Source organism: Zea mays, chromosome 10 (genome assembly GCF_902167145.1).
Source record: "Zea mays cultivar B73 chromosome 10, Zm-B73-REFERENCE-NAM-5.0, whole genome shotgun sequence".
NCBI classification, from domain to species: domain Eukaryota; kingdom Viridiplantae; phylum Streptophyta; class Magnoliopsida; order Poales; family Poaceae; genus Zea; species Zea mays.
Window position 1 is genome coordinate 1,624,764 of NC_050105.1, and position 25,215 is coordinate 1,649,978.

The window sequence follows — 25,215 nt, forward strand, 5'->3', positions numbered from 1 at the left end:
TTAAAAGCTTTAGTCATCGCGCGCATCATCTCCTTCAATTCCAGCTAAGAGACACACTCATCATCGTTAAGCTTAGGCCCCTTGTCCTTGTCCATTTGATTCTTTGGTCCTGTCATTGTTAGCACAAAACAGAGATAAAAAGGCAACAAACAATGTGAACCCTACAACTATCTCTCAGGGTGGTGGTGGTGGAATACAAATTATGAAGCATCTTACCCCGCTCTTACAAGGTTCTTACCAGCACTGCAGGTGGCAAACGGTGACCGGTGTGACTGTCCAACGAGCGTGGGTGTGATTGCAAAGGAGTACCTGTTCTGCTCGAGAGAAAGCTGGAGCTCTAGGAAGGCTGACTAAATATATATATGTGGCACACAAGTCAGTAACAGATAGCAATGCTGAATAAGTCTTCCAAGTACTGGTCCTAGTTGCTGGCCTAGAAAATGTAATAGAACAGTTGGACCAAGGCACAAGAAAGGAGGTACAAGTATCTAGGTGCAGCAAGAAAACAGGCTTGGGGCAAAATAATCACAGAGGTGCACAGAACACTGGCGTTTTTGTTTATGTGCTACTCTTTTCTTCTTTTTCCTTTTTTTGCGATTTTTTTTCAAATATTTTTTATATTTTTCTCTTTTGCAGCAGCACATAAGAAGAAAACACACCAAGTTTCAGATTTTTTTGTGCAATGTCGCGTCCTTTGGAATTTCTACAAGTTTGCCCTAAAATCGGAATAAATGTTTGGAAAATGAGAAGTCCTATTTCCAAGCCGAATTTGGGAATTTTAAAAACAGCAAATCTGGCGGAGCGGGAAAGAATCGGATGCGAAATTTAATTCTTTGCGATTTGAAAAAAATGGGCTCGATTCGAGTTCCGAGGCGAAAGTTACAGCCGTTTTAAGTTTGGACTCCGAATCAGGGTTTCTGGCGAGGTGTTGGAAGGGTGGGGGGTTCGGTTTTATGGATAGGGTCGGTTTTAGAGATAGGATATATTTTATGGATAGGGTCGGTTGTAGATATAAGATCTATTTTGTGGATAGGGTCGGTTTTAGAGATATGATTTGTTTTGTAGATAGGGTCGGTTTTGTAGGATGGAAGCGGATGGACAGAATCAAACTGAACCAAAACAAATCTAAACCAGCCACCAAACTCAACCTAGAACACGAACTCAGAACTGCGGACTCTAAAACTGAATTGTGCAAAGGCTAAGACAATGGTTTAGGTCGGAATAAACTGATCATGATTATTTTTTTGGCTTTTTGTGGACTATGGGATGAAACAAAATTAATCTAAAGGTAGGATTATACCTCACGGACAACCAGGAAATCTGATACCAATTGATAGAAGATGCGACCTGATCTTCCGTGAGATACGATAACTTGATTGAGTGGAGATCTCGACGTTGATGATCCAAGGCTCCGAGCGAACGGATCCTCGCAATCACTACACCACGGCTCTGTTGGTTATCACCCGTGACACACGAGTGACATCGCCACGAAGGCTTATCCCTGCAAGCGCAATCAAGAACACAAGCAAGAACAAGAAAGAAACGCAACCAAAATTGTATTGATTACAGAATGGTGTCTCATAAACCGATGACGACGACACTGTTCGATGACAGAATTGATCTAAGCAAAACCGAAACCTAATGTGGTGGTGGCTGCTGAATAAATAGAGTATTAGGGTGTGCGCGACCCCCTAGACTCGCCCCTAATGGGCTCCGACGCGATACACGGCCCAATGGCCCAACAGACAGTGTCGCAGCACCAAAACAGAATCTGAATGCTGAATTGTTTCGACGATTCTCGTTGAATCCGGATGAATTTTAAGGTGGAACTAGTTGGGTTGGTTAGATAATCTCTTTATCTTTCCAACCATATCAAGTTCGTCGCAATCGGAGTCCGAATGCATCTTGGGCGTCTATTTTAGTGCAGACTGGTCCTAGACCCCAAGATGGAGTCGCAGCCGAGTCAGACTTGATCTCCTTCCTGTTGTGGGTGCCCTTGCTGCTCCTCCTCAACACCTTGGTCTTTCCCAAGTCCTTGCTGGTTCTCTCCAAGGTTCCTAATCATCAAAACATCAATTGCCCCAAGCGTAAGCTCTGAAACACAATTGACTAGGGTAGAACATACCTGGAGATTTAGTTGTCGTGCACGCGATCGTGTTATCGGTCCATTCATTGTATGTATAGAAGTGATGTCCTCATCAAACTTGCTCTTCAGATGACACGTGTCCTCACTGCTAAACGTAGCAATACAGACAAACATGGTACAGGCAAAATTAATATTACACCAAACATAATAATAAACTGCGTAATAATAATCTACGGGTTGCTATGAGATCGTGGCAACGAGAATCGCTAAATTCGGAGTTACGGTTAAGAAGTTATGGTTTTCTGAAGATCCACATGGTTAAATATAGAATAGACTAAGCGTAATATTTTAACCTATATTTCATGACAAAACAAAGTTGTCAGATGATAATAAATATTATTGTGAGACTAATGCAACTAGAATAGATCAAAAAGGAGGTACTATTATTGAGTTACAAATTTCTAAAGATTTAATAGTGGTGTATAAAAGGAATTAAGTACAAAATTTCAGTTTAGGTTTCATAACAAAATAAAGTTACTGGATGATAAACAATATTATTACAAGTCTAATGCAACTGGAATGAATTAATTTGGAGTTAAAATGGTTTTAATACGAATTAAACAAGTTTCTTGATTTATTTTTAAACTAAAAATCATTTTCTGAATTATTCTATCCCTTTTATTCAACACCTGGGCTGCGGACACAATTTCCGGAAAGCACAGGGTGCACTTTATAAAAACCAGGGGCCTATACCGAATTACTTAACATGGAAAGGGTTGGCGGGTTGATAAGTCAAAAGGGCGAGGGTTCTTTTAGAAAACGACCACGACTGTTATAATGCGCGGGCAACCAGAGTCATCCAGATCGAATCCAATGGTCACAATACAACGCGCGAAGGGGTACGCTTGATTAAATCATGGCCCCCATCTGTGAGTCGACGGTTCTGATCTATCAGATTGAAGCGGTATCCCTAGGGGTAATCTGAGCCGTCCATCAGTCGACCAACGACTCCTGTTTTCCCCACCAATCTACACAAGGACGCGGCGGCGCCGGTCACCAGGGCGGCGGCGCCATTGCCGGCATGCCACCACCCCACACCCCAGTATCCCAAACTTCAACCCAGCGCGTGCTACACATAGAGGAGGTCAAGGCGAACCTAGAGGAGTATTTCTTACTAGCAATGGTGTAGTGGAGATCTCGAGCCACAGTGAGGTGCGGTTTTTCCAACGTGCGTGACGACGGCGAACAATCCGCCGACCACCAGGGTCTCTCCAGGCTAGATGCCGCCATATCCGAGTCCCGAAGATCACGACAAAGCTCCCAAGGCCGAGTTTGCGCACCGAACAGCAACAGGGACACAGTCCCATGGCGGCGGCGTCTGGTTCTCCTTCTCTGCTCCGGACCGTGGTGGAGCCCGTGCTTGCTTCTCGTTTCTCTCTCGGTTTCCGTTTATGGCGCCTGGCTCGCGTTCTTATAGCCTTGCAAAGTTGGTCCCATGCCGCTAGCAACAAACTCCGGATTCCATGGAACAAGGGGCGGCGTGGCATGCACGGCGAAGACCGGTAGAGGGGATAGAGCTGATGAGGGTGGCCCACCAGTAATTGAACGCAAGTATGGCACAAGAGGCTGGCGAGCGGGACCCACACGTTGGTGTCCCCGCGTGTGGAGGGCGCACTGGGCTGAGGGGAAGTGGGCCGCGCGGAGGGGGGAAATAGGAGAGGAATGGACCGGCAGATGGGAATGTTGGCCCAGCTACGGGTACAACCATATTTCTTTTTTTTTCATGATTTCATATTTCAATCCTAATTTCAAATCAGGTTTTTAAATTCCAATTTCTAATTAAATGTAAATAGAGTTCAAGCTTAAAACAAATTATGTGCACAGACAAAACTCCAATATGAATTCAAAAGTATAATTTTTGTTATTTATTATCCCTTTTAGCAATTGTTCTCAACATACAAGCCATAAAGATTATTTTTAGGAGAAATAAATTCTAATGTGTAACCTTCATTAAAAGGTGGTTTTACTTACCCTCCTTAAGAATATCCCTCAACCATATTAGTAAAAAAATAATCTAATTCATATGAAGATATTTCCACTTTCTTTGATTTCTTTATTTATTTATTTTCTATTTGCATAAACTAATGTCATTAGTTAAGTATGAAAGAAGGAATCAAGAAATCCCTAAAACACTCAATTATTTATTTATTTATTTATTTTATTATTATCTTTCTTTATACCAATTTTGGGCTTTACACAACCACTTAGTTTCTTTTCAAACTTTGCCTCTATCATTTTTCAATCAGTATTTCCTAACCTCTTGTTGTGCATCGGGATACCTAGATATTTAAACACGTACTCCTTTCTTACAGCCAAAAATCTGTTGATATTGATGTTCCTCCTCTACTGCCTTACGAAAACAGAATAGCTCACTTTTATGGTAATTAATTTTCAAACCGAAGACTTGCTCAAAGGCTACAAAAAGCGATTTCAGATTTGCTGCTTTCTCTAAATCATTATCAAAAAACAACAAGGTGTCATCTGCGTATTGCAAAATAGAGAGCCCTCCATCTACTAAATGTGGCACTAGACCGTCAACTTGACCATCTGCTTTAGCTCTATTAATAAGAATAGCAAGCATATCCACTACTACATTAAAAAGAATGGGAGAGAGCGGGTCTCCTTGCCTCAACCCATTGTCCAAATTTCCTGTTGCTAAAGCTTTGTTGTTATCTTATTTGTTGCTTTCCGTGGTAAGATATCGTGGGTTCATTCGTTTCTAATACAGTGGCATCCTTTGCTTTTCCTACCTTTTTGTTCACATGTGGTTCTGACCGCGTACGCAGTCTTGGAGCAGTGGCTGGTGCTGTACGTATCCGCTGATACTTCGTCCTCGTTGACTCCAGTGTAAGTTTCCTCCGGCCGACTGAAACTTCCAGTTACCTACCGTATTGACTAGTTCTCTCTCGTTGTCTAGCGTAGCACCTCACTGGTTCAGGACTGAATGTTGCTGGCGACTTGGAAGACCGAACGCTTCGATGTGCCTGCTAGGAGAAATGCAAAGCTCGAGTTGCTGCATTGTGACGTTGTGGCTCGAGAAATGGCGCCCTTTTGGACAGTCATCTCCAGTTGTGTTTGATTTTACCGGGTCTTCTTTTTTTTCCCTGGCCATACATGGATCTTAGTTGCGCAACGTTGGTCTGGGATTGTGCACAAGTCATCATGGACGTTTGTGGCAAAATTCTACTAGCATGGATATCTGGACTCGGGTACTACTACGCAGACGGCAGACCTTGTTGTATTGTATCTTTGCTTCACATCTCTGCCACACGTTCGAACTCCAGAGCCAGCAAAGCCTGCATCTCTTCTCCTTCGTCAGGCAACCCTCTGCTGACCGGCACCGCCTGCATAGTTTCATCATTCGTGTTAGATGAACCTTCATATATTTAGCCAGATTGGATAGCTGCGCGTCTATGCACAAGCTGGTGCCGTTCTAGCTAGCCAGATAAGATAATTTTGAGCGTATTGATGGATACAGATTAATACCATCAAAATGGTTTTGTTTCAGTTTTTTGCAGCTTCTGGCCACTAAAAGCTGCTGCGAACTACGAAACACTTAGCTTTTTAGTTAGTTTCTATAAAATTCGTTTGTGTAAAAACCATTCAAAATCAACATAAACATATAATCGGTTGAGTCGTTGCAATAGTAGAAATCCGTCACTTTCTAAATCTTGAGCCCTATGAACAACTTTATCTTTCTTCGCACGTAATCCTAATAATATCCAAATTTTCTACGTAGCCAGATTCTCAGAAAAACTAATCAGAAAAAAACTGAACCAAACAGAGGTAGTGCGGGTGATCCAAAAATGAGATAGTGCGGGTAACTAATCGGGGGCAGATTGTGAGCACCATAGATATAACAAAGGCGAGCTACAGGAGCTTGCACCAAAATCCCACACACGTTGGCGTGGAGAATTGGGTTCACACCATACTTATCTCCATCCAGGATGATCACTTCATTTAATATTTTTTTCCTTGACTGCTCTCCACATACTTGGCATCTGCCTCATGTAATAGTTCATCTTTCACAATTTGGGATGTGTCTCAAGGTATGTATACCAGTCCTTTTCTCAATACATGCAGTCAATCCCATTTATACAGAATTGTTGGCTATAATCTTGACACATTCCTTTTGCTTCAGGGTTGGGAACTCCTATACGGCGTGGATTAAGCAATATATCATTAGTGCGGTGGTCACCCAGTGGAGATTACCTTCTAGTTGCTAAATTGTATGGTCAATGTTCACTTTTCGTTTTTATTTCTTGTCGATAATATTTCCAAATATTTAAATTTCATTTATTGCTAGTGATGGTACTTTTCACTTCTGGGAGACAAACACATGGACTTCAGAACCCTGGTCTTCGTCTAATGGATATGTGTCTGTAAGTGATATCTTAAGTCACAAATACCTGCTTTTGGAACATATGACATCATTTTTTTTGCATTGCAATATTCTGTTATTGTTCTTATGCTGGAGCACAATTTTACAACAGTCCTTAGTTAAGAAGTGAGTACAATACTCTATTTGGCTACACAAATAATGTGCCCACTGGCCCTGTAAACCACATATAGTAGATAGTTCTAAAATTCTTCTCAATTTTGCTTAGCTTTATTGGGTTGCTGTCAGGGAGCAAATTGGGACCCAGAAGGTCGAGTTGCATTGTTATCCTTTTCTAACTCGATGACGCTTGGTTCAATTCACTTCTCGTCGAAGCCACCATCTTTAGGTATATAAAAGCAACCAATCAAATACTCTGTTGCTAAAGCTTTGTTGTTATCTTATTTGTCTAAATTCTGATCGTTTGTTTTGTGCTCTTTATATCTTTCAGATGCTCACCTCCTACCAGTTGAACTTCCAGAAATTTCCTCCCTGATTGTTAGGTAACAACAGAAGCATTAATGTGGCTTCTGATCTCATGCGCATTTTATACTACACAGTTTTCTCCTCCTGCACACTAATTTTGGCTGTTGACCCTTTTTTTAACTAACCCCATTCGCAATGAACGGGGTAACTTATTGCTGACGTAACTTTTGTGAAGGGACTCAGCTCAGGAGTTGTTATTGATTTACATAGCATAGGACCATAGGTTTGTAGGGTTGTAAGGAAAGAAAAGCTCACATGAAACAACCAAAAAGGCATAAAATCATTTAATTTCCTTAGAATTCTGTCTTCAGAATCCGCTGTCTGCTGTCGCGCACCACATTCTTTCATTCTGAAATGCACTTTTTTTTTGGAAGTCCATCCATCCATCCATTATAATAACACAGAATCTTACTTCCACTCAATAATGATTAATGAATGCTTTGACTGGTTCGTATAGCCGAGGCATAGAGAAATTAGCATGGGACGCTTCAGGGGAACGTCTGGCACTGTCGTTCAGAGATGGAAACGAAATGTACCGTGGCCTGATTGCGATATATGACGTGCGGAGATCTCCACTCGTCTCACTATCACTAGTGTAAGAGCAGATTCGTTTCTTTTACAGTAAAACTGTGCTCCATTGTCTTTCGGTAATCACCACTAAATCCGTCGAAATTGACGACTAGTGGGTTCATCCGGGGACCTGGAGAAGGAGCAAAGCCGCTCGCCTTTGCTTTTCATAGCAAGTTTAAGCAGGGGCCATTGCTTTCCGTGGTAAGATATCGTGGGTTCATTCGTTTCTAATACAGTGGCATCCTTTTTGTTCACATGTGGTTCTGATTCTGACCGCTTATGCAGTGTTGGAGCAGTGGCTGGTGCTGTACGTATCCGCTGATACTTCGTCCTCGTTGAATCCAGTGTAAGTTTCCTCCTGCCGACTGAAACTTCCAGTTACCTCACTGGTTCAGGACTGAATGTTGCTGGCGACTTGGAAGACCGAACGCTTCGATGTGCCTGCAGCTAGGAGAAATGCAAAGCTCGAGTTGCTGCATTGTGACGTTGTGGCTCGAGAAATGGCGCCCTTTTGGACAGTCATCTCCAGATGTGTTTGATTGGATATGTATGTATGCTTATGCTGATTTTACCGGGGTTTTTTTTCCCTCTGGCCATACATGGATCGCCCTTTTGGACAGTCATCTCCAGATCGCCCACGCTAGTTTTTTTTATTATTTTAGAACTCCAGCAGGCAGAAGCATGCCATATTGCCCCACGGGTTGAACCGAGGAGGCCTTCTCTCTACCACCATCACCAGATGCAAAATCTGGGATGGTCACTGCTGTCAATTTTTTTTTTGATAGCAATATGAAAACTTCATTAACCTTCGCACAACATTAAATCGCTGGCGACCAAATCTGATACAATGTCTGGAAAATTATACAACCAAATCAACTCTTGACTATCAGAACCAATAGTAGCAAGATGATGTGCTACCTTGTTACATATTCTAGGAGCAAACAACACCTTAACATCATTGAAACATGATCTATCTCATAAACATGTACAGGAGGGGCAACGGTGGTACACTTCACCCTCTCATGGCGCCCCTGGGGGCGATTGGCGCCGCCGCCGCCAGCCCTGGTCGCCCGCATCCGGTTCGGGGGGTGCTCCGTCCTTTCTCCGCGGGCGGGGCTAGCGCTCCTCTCCGTGGTGGCCTCGGGTCGTCCCTCCACGCGGCGGACTCGGTGTCCGGTCCTCTGCCCAAACCTCTTCTAGAGCCGGTAAGTGCTGAGCGCTCGTTCTCTGGCGGGCAAACTCTGCGCAGTGATGTGCCCCCCACGAGCGTTCAAGACCTTCTCCTCCTCGGTTCTCCTCAACCAGATCCACAGCGGGCCGTTGCGGGCGGCATTGATCACAGGAGGATTTCACTTTCAAGTTCCAGATCTGAAAAGTGCTCTACGCCGGTGCTGCCTGAAGATCCGCATAGTCTGCTTTCGGCGCTGCGAATCCAGGCGGCTGAATCATCCGACTGTGATGCAGTCTGCTCGCCGTGTTTCCAGTTTACCTGCGTGGAGGATGAGGCATTGAAGTCGGGCAGCGTTCGGTCCCGTCGTCGTGCTACTGATGACTCTGCTGCGCCGCGCGTGAGTGGAATGCCTCTCCATTCCGCTACCGGGGTCAACGATGGGGGATGGGAGGTTGTTCGGCCGCGGTTTTGGTGGCGCAAGGCATTGAAGAATCCTGTGAGATCTCCACGAAATCTTCAACTGGATGTGAAGGGCACCAATCTTTTCAAATTGAAGCTCAAGGGTAAATGCTACAACTGCCTCTCACCGGCTCATCTCGCTTTCTGCTGCTCGGCTCCCACGCGCTGTTGGCAGTGCTTACAATCCGGGCACAAGGCGCGATATTGCAACCAAAAAGTCAGCCAGAGAACATTCAATGCTGCTCAATGCTTCCCTGAACCAGCCGTGCTCGCATCTAAGAGTTCCACCTACCAGGAGGTGCTGCTAAAGCCAGACAAACTGCATAAGTATCAGGATCTGCCTCATGTGAACTCACTTGGTCATCCGCCCCCATCGACCAAAAAGTCCTACCTCCAGGCTGTTCTGGAAGACCACGGTATGGAGGCACGCTACCCTGGTGACCCTCGTGTGAGGCCAGCGCGCGCCTTCTGTGCGGTCTCGGCGACCGGCTCTATTCGTCGCCGGAGAGATGAGTTGATTGACACGGCCGTCGTCTGCTCCTTCGACGGCAACAGCCACGAGGTTGACATTCTTTCCGCAGGTGATATGCTGAGGGAGAAGTTCAGCTTACAACACGGTCAGTATCAACTGGTCAAGCATTTCCCTGAGCAATTCTTTATCATCTTCTCGGACCCTAGGTCGAAGCAGTGGGCGCTGGATAGGAGATCTGTCTCATATCGTGGTCGAATTTTCCATTTTGGGGATTGGTCTGAGGACAGCTACGCTAGAAAAACAAACCTTGAATTTAGAGTTAAAGTCCGGGTCGAAGGGATCTCGGTGCACTGTTGGGGGGAAGATGTGGCTTCAAAGGCCTTGGGCAAGAGTTGTGCAATCCACTATGTGCAAGAGCGCACAAGGCGTAGGGAGCGTACCAGGTCTTTTGACCTATGGGCTTGGTGCTCTGACCCGTGTGACATTCCTAAAGAGGTCTTGCTTACGGTTTTAGAACCAGACAGGGAACTTCCACCTATCAGCACGCCCTTAGCTCTTGTTGGTGCTCAGCAAGATGCCCCTGCTGATCTGAAAGCTGGACATGTTTACACTCTTCGCAACCACATTGAGGTGGTGGAGGATCTCTCTTTCCTCCGTGGGAGGGGTTCCAGGGGGGGTCCGCCTAATCGCAAGCAGCGCATGGAGTTTATTTGGAGCTATGGCGCCCCAGATTCAGTGGGTGAAAAAAGAGAACGGGTGGAAGCTGTTAGAGGAAGAGAGATTGCGCGACGGGACTGGGGTCATGATGATGATGATGATGGGGATTTTCAGCGTAGCAGGCGCTGCGGCAACCGCCGTCATCGCAGCTTGTCTGGTTGGGCGCGCTCGTCGCGATGTCGAGGGGGCATGGACGACTGTTACAGTTCCAATGACAAGCAGCGGCACTTAACTCCCTTTCGTCGCCATGGCTGGGAGTCGAAGCTGTCTTCTCGCTGGGTACCCAAGGTGAAGGTCCGATCTGTTTCTTTTGCAGACCCCATCGTTACCGCTGTTTGGCCGCAGGAGGATAAATGTGGGCAAGCTGAGGATATTGGTGACAGGTCTGGTTCGATGGGCGCTGTTATTCTGGAACCTGTGCGCAGCCCTGCTACAACCACATGCAAGGTAAACAATACTGTCGATCTCTCTACTGTTTTCACCTCAATCCACAAAAGTTTAGACAGAGTGCTGTCACATTCCCCTAGAGTTATCCCGCACAAACTGGGCACTGTGTTACCGGCCAGTACCCCAGCTGTCTCCACAAATGAGGTTGCTGTTCACAATCGTTTAGCCAGTGCACTGGTGGATGGCTCTGGCGTGCTGATGGGAGCTGCTCTACCGGCCAGCACGTCACCTGGGCTGCTAGCTGGTTTCTTAGAGCCTCATTGCGTAGGGGAGGTTAATGATCCTGGTGTTGATCAGGTTGGTAGGCTGGTTGCCTCACCCATCCGCGATTCATCCGATAATATCAGCCAAGATTTAGAAAGTGCTGAGAATTGCCTGACAGATAAATCTCAACTCCCATCCTCGCTGAAATCTTTTTCTTTTAAAATTCAGAAGTGTTTTTCTCAACTACCAGATACACAATGGATGACAGCAACTCTTAAATCATCAAACCAGCTGTTGTCTATGGACTCTGAACATGCTGTTTTTAATAATACTTCAGTCATTCCGCGCAGTAACGCAAGTTTGCAACTGGTTGAGGCAGCAAGGGTGACAACAGCCCCTTTTATTTCAAATCAGATGTTGATTTTAGAATCTCATGATCCTCAACACTCAGACTTTATTAGCTCACCAGCCATGCCACATAGTTTATTAAATCCAGAATTAGCCTCTGTTGATCCATCTTGCGGCATTCCAGATACCTCAACCAAGAGTCTAGAAGATTTCATTTTATCTATCTCTGAAGATCCTGAACCACCTCTTATTCGATCTCAGCCTGGTAATAGCCTAGTACCAAAGCTCAGGGCAGAGGGGGGGTCTGTGCTGCCTGGTGGGGATGTGGGGGTGGTCCCCTCTCCTATCGGCAAGAGATCTAGTGCTAGATTGGCTGCAAAGAAAAAATTGAAGATTGGGAAAAATAAAAATGCCATAGTTAAAGCTCAAGAAATTCTAGTTGCTAAGTTAAACAATTCTGCTTCATCTCAGTTTCAGAATTCAAAGACTTCTTTTTCTAATGACCAGGTGGATTTGGTTGAGCAGCTGGCGAGGCATTTCTCTAGGCCTTTGACCAAGGAACAAATGGAGGCAATTATGGAGCTGGCAACTCTGGGGAAGGAAAAGGAAGGGATCAAGAAGAAGGGCAGCAAGGTGACGCCCCTCAAGGCTCCTATTATCGAGGCTTCTGAGATGCTATAAGTTGTAATTTGAGTTGTGGGGGTAGTTCTAGTGCATCATGTTGTGTCGCTGGTGTACTTGCCTGTGGGTCGCCCAGGTTCTTTTGCTGGCTGTTTCGTGTGCCAGGTTGTTGCCTGGGCAGCGGTGTTTGTTTCTTTGGTTGGTATTTTCGGTGTCTCTATCTGTCTTAGTATCTGTTGTAAGACGCTGGTCTTTTGCTTCTGGAAGCAAGTTACGGATGGTGGAATCCTGGTTGGCTCCTGTTCTTCTCTCCTATCCTGTGTTCCCCATGTGTGACAACTTTTTAATTAGTGGAGCTGTTTTGGATTAATGAATATCAACTGTTGTATTCTGTCCTGGAATGTGAGGGGGCTAAATGACCCTGCCAAAAGAGAAAGTGTGAAACAATTGATCCTATCTTCTGGCGCAACTATTGTTTGTCTTCAAGAAACAAAGATTATGAGCTGGACCTGTAACTTATTAAAGGAAACTCTGGGGTGTAAGTTAGCAGCTCAGACGGCTCATTTGCCATCCCTTGGAGCCTCCGGTGGGATTCTAATCGCTTGCGATGCGGATTTTTTTGAGATGGTTTCCATTCCATACCCTTCGGTATATTCGTTATCGGTTAGGATTTGCTCCCGCCTATCCGATGTGGCGTGGGACCTTACAGGAGTCTATGGTCCTCAACCTGTGACCGAGAAAATGTCTTTCTTAACAGAGCTGCGCAATATTCGAAATTTGATGAAGCCGGAATGGTTGATCCTAGGTGATTTTAACATGATAAGGAGAGCAAGGGAGAAAAACAAAGGTCCAATAAATAGACGAGTGTTAAGACAATTCAATCACACTATCGACTACCTTCAGCTTTTAGAGATTGATCTCAATGGTAAATTATTCACCTGGTCAAACGAACAAGACGACCCTTCGATGTCTAGAATTGACAGATTTTTGGCGACTACGGAGTGGCATGATAAGTTTCCTCAGGCCAATCTGCAAGCTATTGGGTCCATGACCTCGGATCATTGCCCTCTAGTTATGCAAGGTTGCTCGGATTTTGGTTTCTACAGAGGATTTCGTTTTGAGGTTTTTTGGACAAAATTAGATGGGTTCAGTGAGGTGGTTCAGCGAGCGTGGGCGTCTAGTGTTAGTTCCTCAGACGCCATTCTTCGGCTGCATGTGAAAATGGCCCGTACGGCTAAAGCTCTAAAGACCTGGAGTCGAAAGACTGTTGGCAATTTTAAAGTGCAACTAGCAATCATTCAGACTGTCCTTACCTTCCTTGAGAAAGCACAGGAATCCAGACAGCTCTCTGGGGATGAGCTTGAATTCAGGAGAAGCCTTAAATTGAAAATCCTCGGATTAGTGTCAGTTCAAAAGGCAAGAGCTAAGCAACATTCAAGACTCGTTTGGATGCGCCTGGGGGATGCAAATACAAAATTTTTTCACTTAATGGCAAATAATAGAAGGAGAAAAAACTTTATCAGATTGCTGGTTCGAGACGGCAGACTGCTCACTAGTCAGGAAGATAAAGTACTCGAGGCCCATAATCATTTCTCCCAAGTTATTGGCACGACGGGTGCTAGACAATGTGCTGTTCGTTGGGACAACTTAGGCTATAGTCCTTTTGAGTTATCAGATCTGGACTCTGCGATCAACGTTGATGAGATTAAAAATGTGGTTATGGGGATGCACTCTGAAAAGGCGCCTGGTCCAGATGGGTTCATAGGGTTATTCTATAAGTGTTGCTTTGAGCTGATTAAGGATGATCTATACAATGCTATTCATGATTTCTATAATCATAGATGCAAAAGCCTGCATCTTGTTAATGAGGCAAATATCACGCTTTTGCAAAAGAGGGAAGGGGCTGACAGGATTGACATGTTTAGACCGATCAGTCTCATCAACAGTTTTATGAAAATCTTAACCAAGATTTTAGCAAATAGACTTGCGCCAAGAATGAACGAGATCGTCTCCACAGCCCAAAACGCTTTCATTCAGAAACGTTCAATTCATGATAATTTCCTCTACGTTCAAAAAGTTGTTCAGAAACTCCATAAGAGCAAACAGTCAGCGCTTTTTGTCAAGCTTGACATCTCTAAAGCGTTTGACTCCGTCAACTGGGCATATCTGTTAGAGGTTTTAAGAGCCTTGGGTTTTTCTCAGAAGTGGAGGAATTGGATCGCCACAATTTTGAGCTCTTCCTCCTCCAAAATCCTTATCAATGGTCAACAAACAAATGCAATCAGGCACATGCGTGGTGTTCGTCAAGGAGATCCGCTATCCCCGTTCCTGTTTATTTTAGCTATGGACCCGCTACAGAGGATGATTGAGATGGCGGCAGATGCTGGGGTTATGGGGCGGGTTCTACCACGTGCGGCAAAGCTTCACTGTTCTCTTTATGCTGATGATGCAGGAGTGTTTGTTAAAGCAGATAAAGAGGATTTGAAAGCTCTGAAAAGGATCCTGGAAGTTTTTGAAGGATGTTCTGGGCTGAAGATCAATTTTGATAAAACTGAAATTTTCCCAATTCGTTATCCCGAGACTCTTTGGCCAGATCTGATGGAGGTGTTTCCTGGCAAATACTCAAAATTTCCTGGGAAGTATCTTGGACTGTCTCTTCATTTCAGGACTGTTAGAAGAGTGGATTTTCAACCTTTAATTGATAAAATTACTAACAGGCTAACAGGATGGAAAGGCAGGTTGCTCTCTAAGGCAGGCAGGGAAACTTTGGTTAAAGCGGTGCTTTCTGCTCAGCCTATTTACCATCTGACGATTTTTCCGGCGCAAAAATGGCTTCTTAAAAGAATTGACAAATTAAGAAGAAGCTTTCTTTGGAAAGGGAATAGTCCAGGCTCTTGCAGAGGGGGTCATTGCTTGATTAATTGGCCCACAACTTGTTTGCCAAAGAATAGGGGGGGTCTAGGAGTTTTGGACCTGGAGCGTTTTGCGAGAGCGCTGAGACTAAGATGGTTGTGGTTACGGTGGACGGTTAAAGAAAAGGCATGGGCGGGCATGCCATTACCGTGCGACAAGGTGGATGTAGATCTTTTCAACGCTTCAACAATTGTGACTATTGGTAATGGGAAGTTGGCGGATTTTTGGGGTTCCAGTTGGATTGAAGGGCAGGCTCCAAAGAATATGGCACCAAATCTATACAAAAAAGCAAGAAGGAAAAACATCACGGTGTTCAAGGCTCTTCGAAATAATTACTGGATACAGTTCTGTGCACCGTTCACTCGGGATGAGGAAGTGAGAGAATTCGTCTCACTTTGGCATTCAATCAGCAGCACTCACAGCCTCAACGATCTCGACGACACCATTTCTTGGAGATGGTCGGCAGATGGGAAATACAGTTCAAGCAGTGCTTACAAAATTCAGTTCTCAACAATTTTCTGTAAAATTAATTTCAATCCCATTTGGAAAGCAAAAATAGAACCTAAGTGTCGTTTCTTTGTTTGGACTTTATTGCACAACAAAATCTTAACCGCTGACAATTTGCAAAAAAGGGGATGGCCCTGCAATCTTAATTGTTCTCTTTGCAACTTGTCTTTGGAGACAGTGTCGCATCTCTGTAAGGATTGCCCTTTCGCTATGGAAGTGTGGAGCAGGATTTTGTCTTGGGCTAATCTCCGGTTCCTTGTCGGGATTTCAAAGACGGGAACTATTAGCGATTGGTGGTTCAGGCTGAGGTCGCTCTGTAACAAGCATTCAAGAAAAAGTTTTGATGGCCTTCTATTTTATTTCTGGTGGAGCTTATGGTTGGAGAGAAACAACATAATTTTCAAGGGTCAACAGAGAACGTCAGATCAAGTGGTGCAGATGGTGAAAGATCTTGTGGGTAGTGGTCTGGCATACTAGTAATGTCTGAGGGCCTGGCCAGAGGGTTAGATTTTTATTCAGTGGTGCTAGATAGGTGTTTGATTGTCTAGTGTTTTTTGGTGTTGGCGCCTTTTTTGTGCCAGTTTTTGTACAGTGTTTTCTCCTTATTATCTAATATATTGGAAGGCAACTCTTTTGCCTCTCCCTTTCAAAAAAAAAACATCATTGAAACATGACAAAATCAGGAACTTAAGCTCCCTAATAATCAATCCATCATGCGAATCATCCCAATCATTCGACGTGAGAGTATCTCGAAGACACTTACAATCTGTTTCAATCTCATTCGACGTGAGAGTATCTCGAAGACACTTACAATCTGTTTCAATCTCCAGAGACCCGTGCATTCGGCGGCACCACCAGATCTGCGCAGTGGTCAATATCCAGATTTGTTCGGTACACTATTCATTACTACGGCGTGTGTGTGAGCCTGTGACGGTGAGGTTGTGGTGTGGCGCAATGCATGAAGGAATTAGGAACACATTACACTCACTCGGTCCACTGGTCAGTGGTCACTGCCTTCCTGCAAATACACAGCGCTGGCCGCCGTGCACCAGACCGGTAGAAAAACAAGCCAGATACCCATATGCTGCGCCAGGCAACCCTCTGCTGACCTGCATATAGTTTCATCATTCGTGTTAGATGAACCTGCATATATTCAACCTCATTGGATGTGCTGCGCGTCTATGCACTGCCGTTTGCATAGACTGGTGCTGTTCTGACCGGCCAGATACGATAATTTTGAGCGTATTGGTGAATACAGATTAATAGTATCAAAATAACCTATTTTGCATCCATCCATGCAAACTATGACTCCCACATACGAGTAACCAAATATAATCTCAAACAAAATCAACGTATGCGGTGATCCAAGATGAGATAGTGCGGGTAACTAATTAGGCGGATTGTGAACAACATAGATATATAACAAAGACGAGCTACAGGAGCTTGCACCAAAATCCCATACACGTTGGCGTCGAGAATTGGGTTCACACCATACTTATCTCCATCCAGGATGATCACTTCATTTAAGCATCTAGAGTTCAAATACAAAGATAATATCATCCTTATCTTTCAAGCAAATACACAGCCCATCTCAGGAAAGAAAATGGGGGAAAAAATAACTCCACATGGTCGTTTCCAAGGAAATACGTGGCCCGTGCCATTAAAAGTACACTTCACACAAAATCAACAGAAGATAGTTTCGAGAAAATATATGACAGCTTATAAAAATAGGGATTGATACAGATAACACATGAACTGCATCACTTGGGTCCGTCTCCCTCTTCAATGTGATTTTAGACTAAGAACCGCGAATCTAATTAACAAGCCATGCCAATGCTTCTAATCATCTTGCTGAACAGGACCTCTCTCTTTGGTACTTAAGCAACTCACATTTACCTGAAATATTGATTTGTATATATAGTAAATAAGTTGTAATGCAAAGGATGGAGCAACCATGTAAAGGAAAAAATGCGATCACAGAATTTCTTCAAGCAAAGAGTAATGATACAAGTCTTTTTTTTGGCCAATAAACATGTCTAATCCAAAACGATTCAGTTTAGTAAAAGCACTTTTACAAGATTAAAACATGGGCTACCATCCAGGTATATGATATATTTCTTTCTTTTGCTGCTTTGATTAGTTCCTTTCACTTAAAATCATCTTAGGACCTATCAGACCACTTAACATGTTAACATTTATTTTCTAAAAAGCAGCACGCTTTTTATCAGGGTACCATAAGGAAATCGGTGTCATTAGCATATGTGGTGCATTTTAGTTGGTTAGCTATTCAACGCAAGTAATCTATAAATCAGCTTTTGTACCAAACCTTGATGTCTACTAACTGAAATGAGAACCAAAGTAGCTTAAAAAGTATTTGGAAACTTTGTTTCAAAAGAAAAGAAATAAACTACATGAAGAATAACACTGCTCCTGGTCCTGATGGATTTACAGTAAAAAAAATAAGCCTTTGTGGCATCTGATAGGTGGTGACGTTAAGAAAATGCTATGCTATGCAGGCAAGCTAGAACTATGGAGTTATTATCCTATTTCCTAAGAGCAAGCCAGCCACCTCTATTAGACAATATAGGCCTATTTGTTTACTGAATGTGATCTATAACATCCTTACTGAAGTGCTTAATCTGAGGTTAACAGTTGCAGCAGATCAAGTGATAAGCAAATACCAGACAACTTTTGCAAGATGTTCTCCATGAGTTAAGAGCTATAAAGGTTTCTGGAATTACTTTAAGGCTTGAGTTTTTAGAAGGCAAATGATAAGGTGAATTGGAACTTTTTGGAGGAGGTACTTCAAAGAAAATGTTTTTTTTCTAATATATGGACAGGTTGGACCAGACAGGCAGTTCAGTGGGACACTAGCTATTGATTTGAGTGGTAAGAGAGGTGACTATTTTAGAAGTTTTAAAGGTCTGATGGATCCTCTTTTCCCTTTATTGTTCAACTTAGTGTCAAATGCTTTATCTGCCTTACTAGAGCTAGAAGAGGTTGTCCGCTAAAGGGCTTAATTTCAGAGTTAGTTGATGGACGTCTAACCCACTTGCAATATGATGATGATACAACCATTTTTTACAGAACTCAAAAGATAACCTGAACAATATTAAGGCTGATTTGGTGGACAGGGATCATGATTGGATCCATAAGAAGGAATCCCCTTGCTATTCAATTTTAAATAGCAAGGGAATTCCTCCCCCATAGATCCCCTTGTGATCCCTATCCCCCAAATCAGCCCTTGAGTTATTTTATCTTGTTATGATGCAATGTCGGGGATGAAAATCAACTTTGAGAAGTGTTAAGTTTCTGTTGTTGGGGCTGAGGATCAGGAGAAAGAGAGGATAGCTAAACTTCTTCATTGCAAGGTGGAAATTTTTCCTATCAAATATTTGAAGATTCCTATGAGTGACTAAAGCACAGAAGAAATAAGTAAGTGACAAGACTCAGAAGAGGTTGGGTACTTGGCAGTGTGGACATCTATCTTCTGGAAAGAAATCTACTGTAATTGAATCCTGCCTGTCAAGCATTCCTATGAACACAGTGGGGGTCTATCACTTGTATGAGGAGAATTTCTAGATGCTAGACTCAATCAGATCTTTTTTTATGGAACTGGCAAGAAAAGGAAGTATCACATGACAAGGTGGGAGGCCCTAAACAGACCCAAGGAGTTTGGAGGTTTAGGCTTCATGGAGGTTAGAGCTATGATTGTCTGTCTCTTGGTGAAGTGGACAGACAAATAATGGAGGTTATAAGCAAGAGTTGAAGATGCAACAATTGCAAGCGAAAAATAAGCAGGTACTAAAACTTACACATGGCATTGGAACGTGATAACTGGATAGAGTAATAAAATTAATTTTTCTGGTTATCCTTTGGTTACTGAACTAGTTAGCTATTTTTCTGGGTGCTGTTCTTTTTTTAGAGGTGTTGCTTAGGTGTTCTGTCGAGTGGTTGGTGGCTGGTTTGGCTAAAATAGTTAGTTCCTAGTGGCCTCCTAGTAAAGCCGGGTGAAAGCCTTTAATCTAGAAGAAGAAAACTGAGCGTAAATCCGGTAACTGAAAACTCATAGAGCGTCTACCAAAAAGCTATAAGTGATTATGTTCTCAAATGACAATGCTTGAAATTTTAAGATGCAACAACTCCAAGAGAAAAAGAGATGCTTGAAATTTTAAGATGCAACAACTCCAAGAGAAAAAGAGAACACAGCAAGAAACTGAAACTTACACATGGCACTGAAACGTGATAACTGGATAGAGTAATAAAATTAATTTGGAGTATAGATGGATATGCACACGTACCTACTGTTGGGTTGGAAGGATTGGACAAACCGAGCCATCAATTCCTGGGCTGGAGTTTGGGAACGAAAAATAAGCGTTGGTGGTAAGTTATACCGTCAAAGCTAAGGTTTCCATTAATTACTGAAAAAAGAAAATTCCAAGCAGCTAGGACGAACCTCTGTGTTGGGATGGTCAGATGAGGAGGAGGCCATTCCGTCGGTGTTTGTTCTGATAAGTTCGATACTTGGATGGTTCGGATGAACCTCGGCTGCATGTCTATAAGCTGCTTCCACTTTCTGAACCTCACACATGCTGGCACCCGAACAGTCGATGAAAATAATGGCTTTCTGAAGATGTCGATACCTCCGCAGCTGGCTGATGAAGAAAGCATCAGATTTATCCTTCATCGTGCGCACGCAGCAATCCTTTTCAATGTGTCGCTGAAGCTGAGAATTGAAGTACACAAACATATTCAAAGAGAACAGCCTCACCAGAGCCTCCCGCTCTTCGTCGGATAGGATATTTTGTTCATATACTCGATCCATTTTTATGGTTGGACGGTTGGCATGATTTTCCACGGCACGCATGACCACGGCCTCCACCTCCTCCACTTGTGTGACAGTAGCACCTGCACAGTTGACTTTGACCCTGACTTGCTGAAGTAAAATGACGTTATCCAGGTCGAAGTCAAGATCTTCGATCACATCCTTCGTTGGGAACTGCTCGAACGGCACACAAACTCCAAATCGCAGCACTTCAAGCCTTGGCATGGCGCCCTTACGAAACTCGAACGTTGTGCCCACTTCGCAGAACCTTAGATTCCTGAAGTCGTCTGGGCCAACAGTATACCTTGGAGGCCAGCTGAAACCAAATAGCATGAGGTACTGGAGCTCTGGCAACCTCGCTAGATTATCTAGGTCCTGTGCTTCAACAGCGTGCACCATCAGATATAAGGAGTAGAGGCGTGGCAGACAGGAGCGGTTGATCCATCGAGGCTGTCGTGAGAAGACGATGCCTTCAATAATCAGGCGCCGGAGCTGCCTTGGTAGCTCCCAGTCTCCCCACATATCGCTTCCCCGCTCTGGCATTTCAGAAAAAAGCACTAGTTCCTGGAGTAACCGCAGATTGGACAGAGATTGCACTAATGCTTCTTGCGAGCTCTCCTCTAGCTGCTCTGAGAAGGTGATTCTGACCACCCTCAACCTCGTCAGCTTGCCAAGCTCTGCCACTAGGTCTTGGGTGGCACTCCGGCCAACCACCCTATGTAGTTGTAGCTCCTCCAGGGACGTTAGGTTCCCTATCCTGTCAGCTGGCAACCTTTCGAACCCATAGGCTATCAGACACATGAGCCGTGTAAGCGAGCAAACAGCCACTGGCAGCTCGTCTAGTCCAGTACTGACTAATACCAGTGTCTGAAGAGACCTCAGATGCCCAATTTCTCTAGGGAGCTCATCAATAGTCGTGTCAAATATCTCTAGGAACTTGAGATGCAACAGCTTCCCTAGATGCTTTAGGCTGATGGGTACGTAGTTGTTTTCTATATGCAGCACACGGCAAACCCTGAAGCTATCAATTGGGGCCATAACCTCAATATTACAATCTATAATGCTAAGTGATCTCAACACCTCTGGCATGTCCATGGTTTCTTCAGGGAAGCGCTGCACACGTTGATTTCGGACGGCCAGCCGACGTAGCTTGCAGTCTGACCGCAGATTGAACAGAGATTGCAGTGACTGAGATGAATGTTGCCCGCTAAGGGTAATGAAGTCTTCATCCTTGGACAACTTACAGATGAGATCAAACATAATGTCGTGAATACAGAACCTTTCTACAAACCAATGATATTTTTCCTCTATCGGCTGGATCATGCTTCTATTCACCAGCTCCTTGAAGTATCTTTCTCCAACCTCAAATAGGCTACCCTCCTCTTTCTCAAGATGGACTAGACCTTCACCTATCCACATCCATATCACAGCTTTTGTATCAATGAAACAATCTTCTGGAAATATGCTTAGTTGCAGCAGACATGGCTTGAGATAAGGAGGCAGATCATAGTAGCTGTATAACATTATCTTTGTTGTATTGTCTTCATTCCCAAGACCAATCTTGTCATACACTTCTGGCCACTCCTCACGTGATCTTTCAACCAACAAACTAGCTATTGCAATGATAGCCAATGGTATGCCGCCACATTTATGTATGATTTTACTAGAGAGTTCACCATCAAGGCTTTCTCCTTCCTGACTCTCTATTCTTTTGTAGAACAATTTCTCGGAGTTTTCAGTAGAAAGAGGTTTTAATCTATAAACCTCCTCTACTTTAGTGACAACCCCGGAATTGCGAGTAGTCATGATTATTCTACTTCCACAATTATTGTCCTTCAAGACATATCTGATCGCTTCCCATGAGTCAACATCCCATATGTCATCAACAACGATCAAGTACCTATATATAATTGACACAAGAGAGTACAACTATGAATAACTTAGCAAATTAATTGGTCGCCATATATATAAAGCTATAAACATTTGAACTAAAACTAGACGGAGAATGAATGACATGGGCGTACCTCTTGTCCTTCAAGAATTCATCCAGTTCGTTTTTAAATTGTTCTAGATCCCATCTGGCCATGTCAACTTGTTTATGCTCACGATCGAGTTCCAATAGCATCTTCTCGAATGTCCTATTCAGATTAGGAGTTCTACCAATAGAAATAAAAGCCGAACAGTCGAATTGCTTCTTAAGCATGTCATGCACTGTTTTGGCTAGAGTAGTCTTACCTAGTCCTCCAACCCCGACTATAGACACTATCTTTAGATCCTGATGGGACTCATGTGCATCATCATCTTTGGTCCCCATAGACAGCATCCTAATGACTTTGTCCCTTGACTCCTCGATGCCAACGAGATCTGTCTCTTTCTTGTACAGATTGATGACACGGGGGTCGATGCCGGTGCTCGCGGCAAGATCAGCACCCACACCCCTTACCGTGTACTTGGCACGAAGTTCAGCTAACTCGTTGGAGAGTTTCTTGATGTCTTTGACCTTGTCGGAGATCTGGCGCCGATCCTTGAACTTCTTCATCGACATCACGTCCTTGACCGTGGCAAGGGTCTTCTTGAAGAATTTGGAGTCGTCGGCAGAGTCGTCACCACCAGCCACACGCAAGATGAAATCGTCGACGGCGTCCTCCATGTCATACGACAAGTCCCGGACCTTGCGTGCCCAGAGCTTTTCCACCTCGGTGAGCTGGTCAGGTGGAACCCGGGACGCGTCGACGAGAGCGGCGTTCATCATCACAAGCTCCCTGGAGAGAGACTCGATGTCGGGCTTGAGGCCCTTCTGCACGACATACTCCTCCATGAGCAGGTCGCCTAGCTTAGGGGCCAAGCTGGCCATGGCCCCCAAGGCGAGCTCCATGCCTCACCACCTCGACCTTGTGTTTCTCTTGCTAATTGCTTGGTACCTGCTCGTTGGGTGCAGATATATTATAGGTGAGAGTGAGACTAGTGATGTGGTGGTGGACGAATATGGCTGGAAAGGACGGAGGAGCTGTCATCACGCATATGGCTGGAAATGACGAAGCAGCTGTGTAAGGGGCCAAGAAGGATTAGGAAAATAATAATAGTACATGCTCGTTGGGTGCAGATGGTAGGTGCGTGCGACTACGGATGTAAAATAATGTCTTTTCTATAACATAATGGAGAATGACGAAGCAGCTTCGTAATGGCGCCAGTTGTTTTTCAATGTTTACTTGTATTTGCTAAACATCTGCACGTATGGACCACTGGTATAAGAGAAATTTTGGATATATCTTCCTGAGTAGTTCTAAAAATCTAAACAGTACAGATTGTATTTTTACAGCCAAGGTTTTAACTGAACCTATCTGCTAATCCTCTTGGAGCAACCAAGTCAGAGACCTGATCAAATGTGCCGGGGTCACTCTGCAGCCTGCACTCTTCCGGGATTGGGGAAAGAGCAAGAACAAGCAGAGGAGGAGCGAGAACCAGCCAGGACCAGGAGTGTTCACCTGAAGAAGCAGCAGCAGCAACAGTAGTATTAACCTGCAATTCGTACTGACTCAATTCGCTCTCTCCCCCTTCTGTTCCTGGCTCAATTAGTACTGAAAACTAGCAGCTGAGTATTAACCTGCAACTGCGCCACGTCATGCATTCCTGCAAGAAAAAACACTTTGTCTCTTTTCATAGGTGGGGTATGTTACTAGGAACATACAGATCTTGCCATTTCTTATCCAAGAATGCATTCCTGTGGACAAATAAAAGATAACATAACATGTTCAGTTCAGACTCTTTTAGTCGCGTTACATACACTGCCATTATTACGAGGGGAAAACACATTGTACAACAAATAATCATTGACCCCATAAAACCGTCAACACTAGGACACGGTCGCAAGTATTTCCTCCGTTTCATTTTAGTCCGTTTCCTTTTAGTTGTCGCTGGACAGTGCAAAATTAAACTATCCAGCGACAACTAAAAAGAAACGGAGGGAGTACTGAATTTGGCACCACCAACTGCAGCTATAGATCGGGCATGCCGATTCCAGCTTTATCATCGTAGCTTCTCTTCAGCACAAGCTCAATCAGCACATTGTAAAAGTGGTCCTTTGCTGTGGCAAGACCATTTGCCTGGGTCTGTAACCTACTAGTGTCCAGCGATTTGTCTGGATCAATGTATTAATGGAAACATTTATCCATCTCGAAAAAGAAACGAGGATAAAGGTTGAGCACACATCACAATTATTGAAAACAAGAGTGCAGCCCTACTAGAAGTCTGGGCCTCAAAAAAATTCAAATCAATTCATGATAGGCCACCTTCCAATTGCCAATGGTCTGGGAATTTACATGACTGCAACTTTTAGCCACACTAGCCTGGTCTGGTCATTTCAGTGAGCACCTGGAGCACGATGTCAATGTGGAGCAGGTTTGCTTAAATCCGATACAGCCCAATCAAAGCGAACTAAAATGGCAAATGGTGCAACTGGTATCAATCCTTTGTAGCACATACTGTTATCTGCTGCCCTGATTCCAAAGGTCAGGCTGGGGAAGAACATATAAGGGCGGCAAATTACCAAGTTCTTGCCCTCGACGATGACGCGATTCTGCGAGCGAATGACACGCTTGATGAGCCCGGTCTCCCCTTTGTGATAGCCTGGTAGGAGCCAAGATCCTACCGTGGCTGCATAGCTCGAGTTAATTGCTCGAGTTAATATGAACCTCATGAAGTCATTGAATATTAATTTGTCTCACCGGCCCTAAATGTTACAGGAGAAATGATGTGTATAGTAAGCTAGTTTATTCAAATTTAAACCATTCTAACCCTCAAGTGCATCATCTATGATATACTATGCAAGGGAGCTGCCTTCTTACATCATGTTCCTGTGAATTTAACTCAGGCTCACCCGCTCTGAGTCCGTACGACATTACATACTATTTCAGTGAATGGTATGGATGATTTGTGGTTTGTAGAGTAAAAA

The 25,215-nt window shown here is 44.1% G+C and overlaps 2 protein-coding genes across 7 annotated transcripts; one reads left to right on the forward strand and one right to left on the reverse strand.

The window, feature by feature from the left end:
• Window positions 1-5,848: 5,848 nt before the first annotated feature.
• Window positions 5,849-16,073, forward strand: LOC103640671 (LINE-1 reverse transcriptase homolog). Of its 5 annotated transcripts, none has more exons than XM_035963282.1 (9): window positions 5,849-6,195; window positions 6,288-6,375; window positions 6,453-6,528; window positions 6,774-6,873; window positions 6,976-7,027; window positions 7,468-7,605; window positions 7,694-7,781; window positions 7,866-8,785; window positions 11,906-16,073. In XM_035963282.1, the coding sequence occupies exon 9, from the start codon at window positions 12,389-12,391 to the stop codon at window positions 15,914-15,916; it is 3,528 nt and encodes a 1,175-aa protein (XP_035819175.1). In that variant the 5' UTR covers window positions 5,849-6,195; window positions 6,288-6,375; window positions 6,453-6,528; window positions 6,774-6,873; window positions 6,976-7,027; window positions 7,468-7,605; window positions 7,694-7,781; window positions 7,866-8,785; window positions 11,906-12,388; the 3' UTR covers window positions 15,917-16,073. The 5 variants fall into 5 exon arrangements, 4 of the variants coding, with proteins under 4 accessions (XP_035819175.1, XP_035819174.1, XP_035819177.1 ...); XR_004853091.1 differs by having other exon boundaries at window positions 6,093-6,195; window positions 11,924-11,983; XM_035963281.1 differs by having other exon boundaries at window positions 6,093-6,195; window positions 7,866-10,846.
• Window positions 16,074-16,910: 837 nt separating this feature from the next.
• On the reverse strand, window positions 16,911-23,447 carry LOC103640673 (disease resistance protein RGA5). 2 transcript variants are annotated; one of them, XR_002265622.3, is made up of 5 exons: window positions 22,289-23,447; window positions 20,211-22,164; window positions 19,896-20,094; window positions 19,741-19,789; window positions 16,935-17,335 (listed from the first exon to the last, which is right to left on the reverse strand). XR_002265622.3 is itself a non-coding variant. In XM_020545768.3 (4 exons), exons 1-3 carry the CDS (start codon window positions 23,137-23,139, stop codon window positions 19,778-19,780), a joined length of 3,132 nt encoding a protein of 1,043 aa, XP_020401357.1. In that variant the 5' UTR covers window positions 23,140-23,447; the 3' UTR covers window positions 16,911-17,335; window positions 19,741-19,777. The 2 variants fall into 2 exon arrangements, 1 of the variants encoding a protein (XP_020401357.1); XM_020545768.3 differs by having other exon boundaries at window positions 16,911-17,335; window positions 19,896-22,164.
• Between the last annotated feature and the right edge of the window lie 1,768 nt (window positions 23,448-25,215).

Excerpts from the sequence above, each read along its gene's own strand:
- LOC103640671 (XM_035963282.1), top strand. The coding sequence starts at position 12,389 with ATGAATATCAACTGTTGTATTCTGTCCTGGAATGTGAGGGGGCTAAAT.
- LOC103640673 (XM_020545768.3), bottom strand. The coding sequence starts at position 23,139 with ATGGAGCTCGCCTTGGGGGCCATGGCCAGCTTGGCCCCTAAGCTAGGC. Across the intron at positions 22,165-22,288 it reads GAATTCTTGAAGGACAAGAG|GTACTTGATCGTTGTTGATG; the intron begins GTACGCCCATGT and ends AATTATATATAG.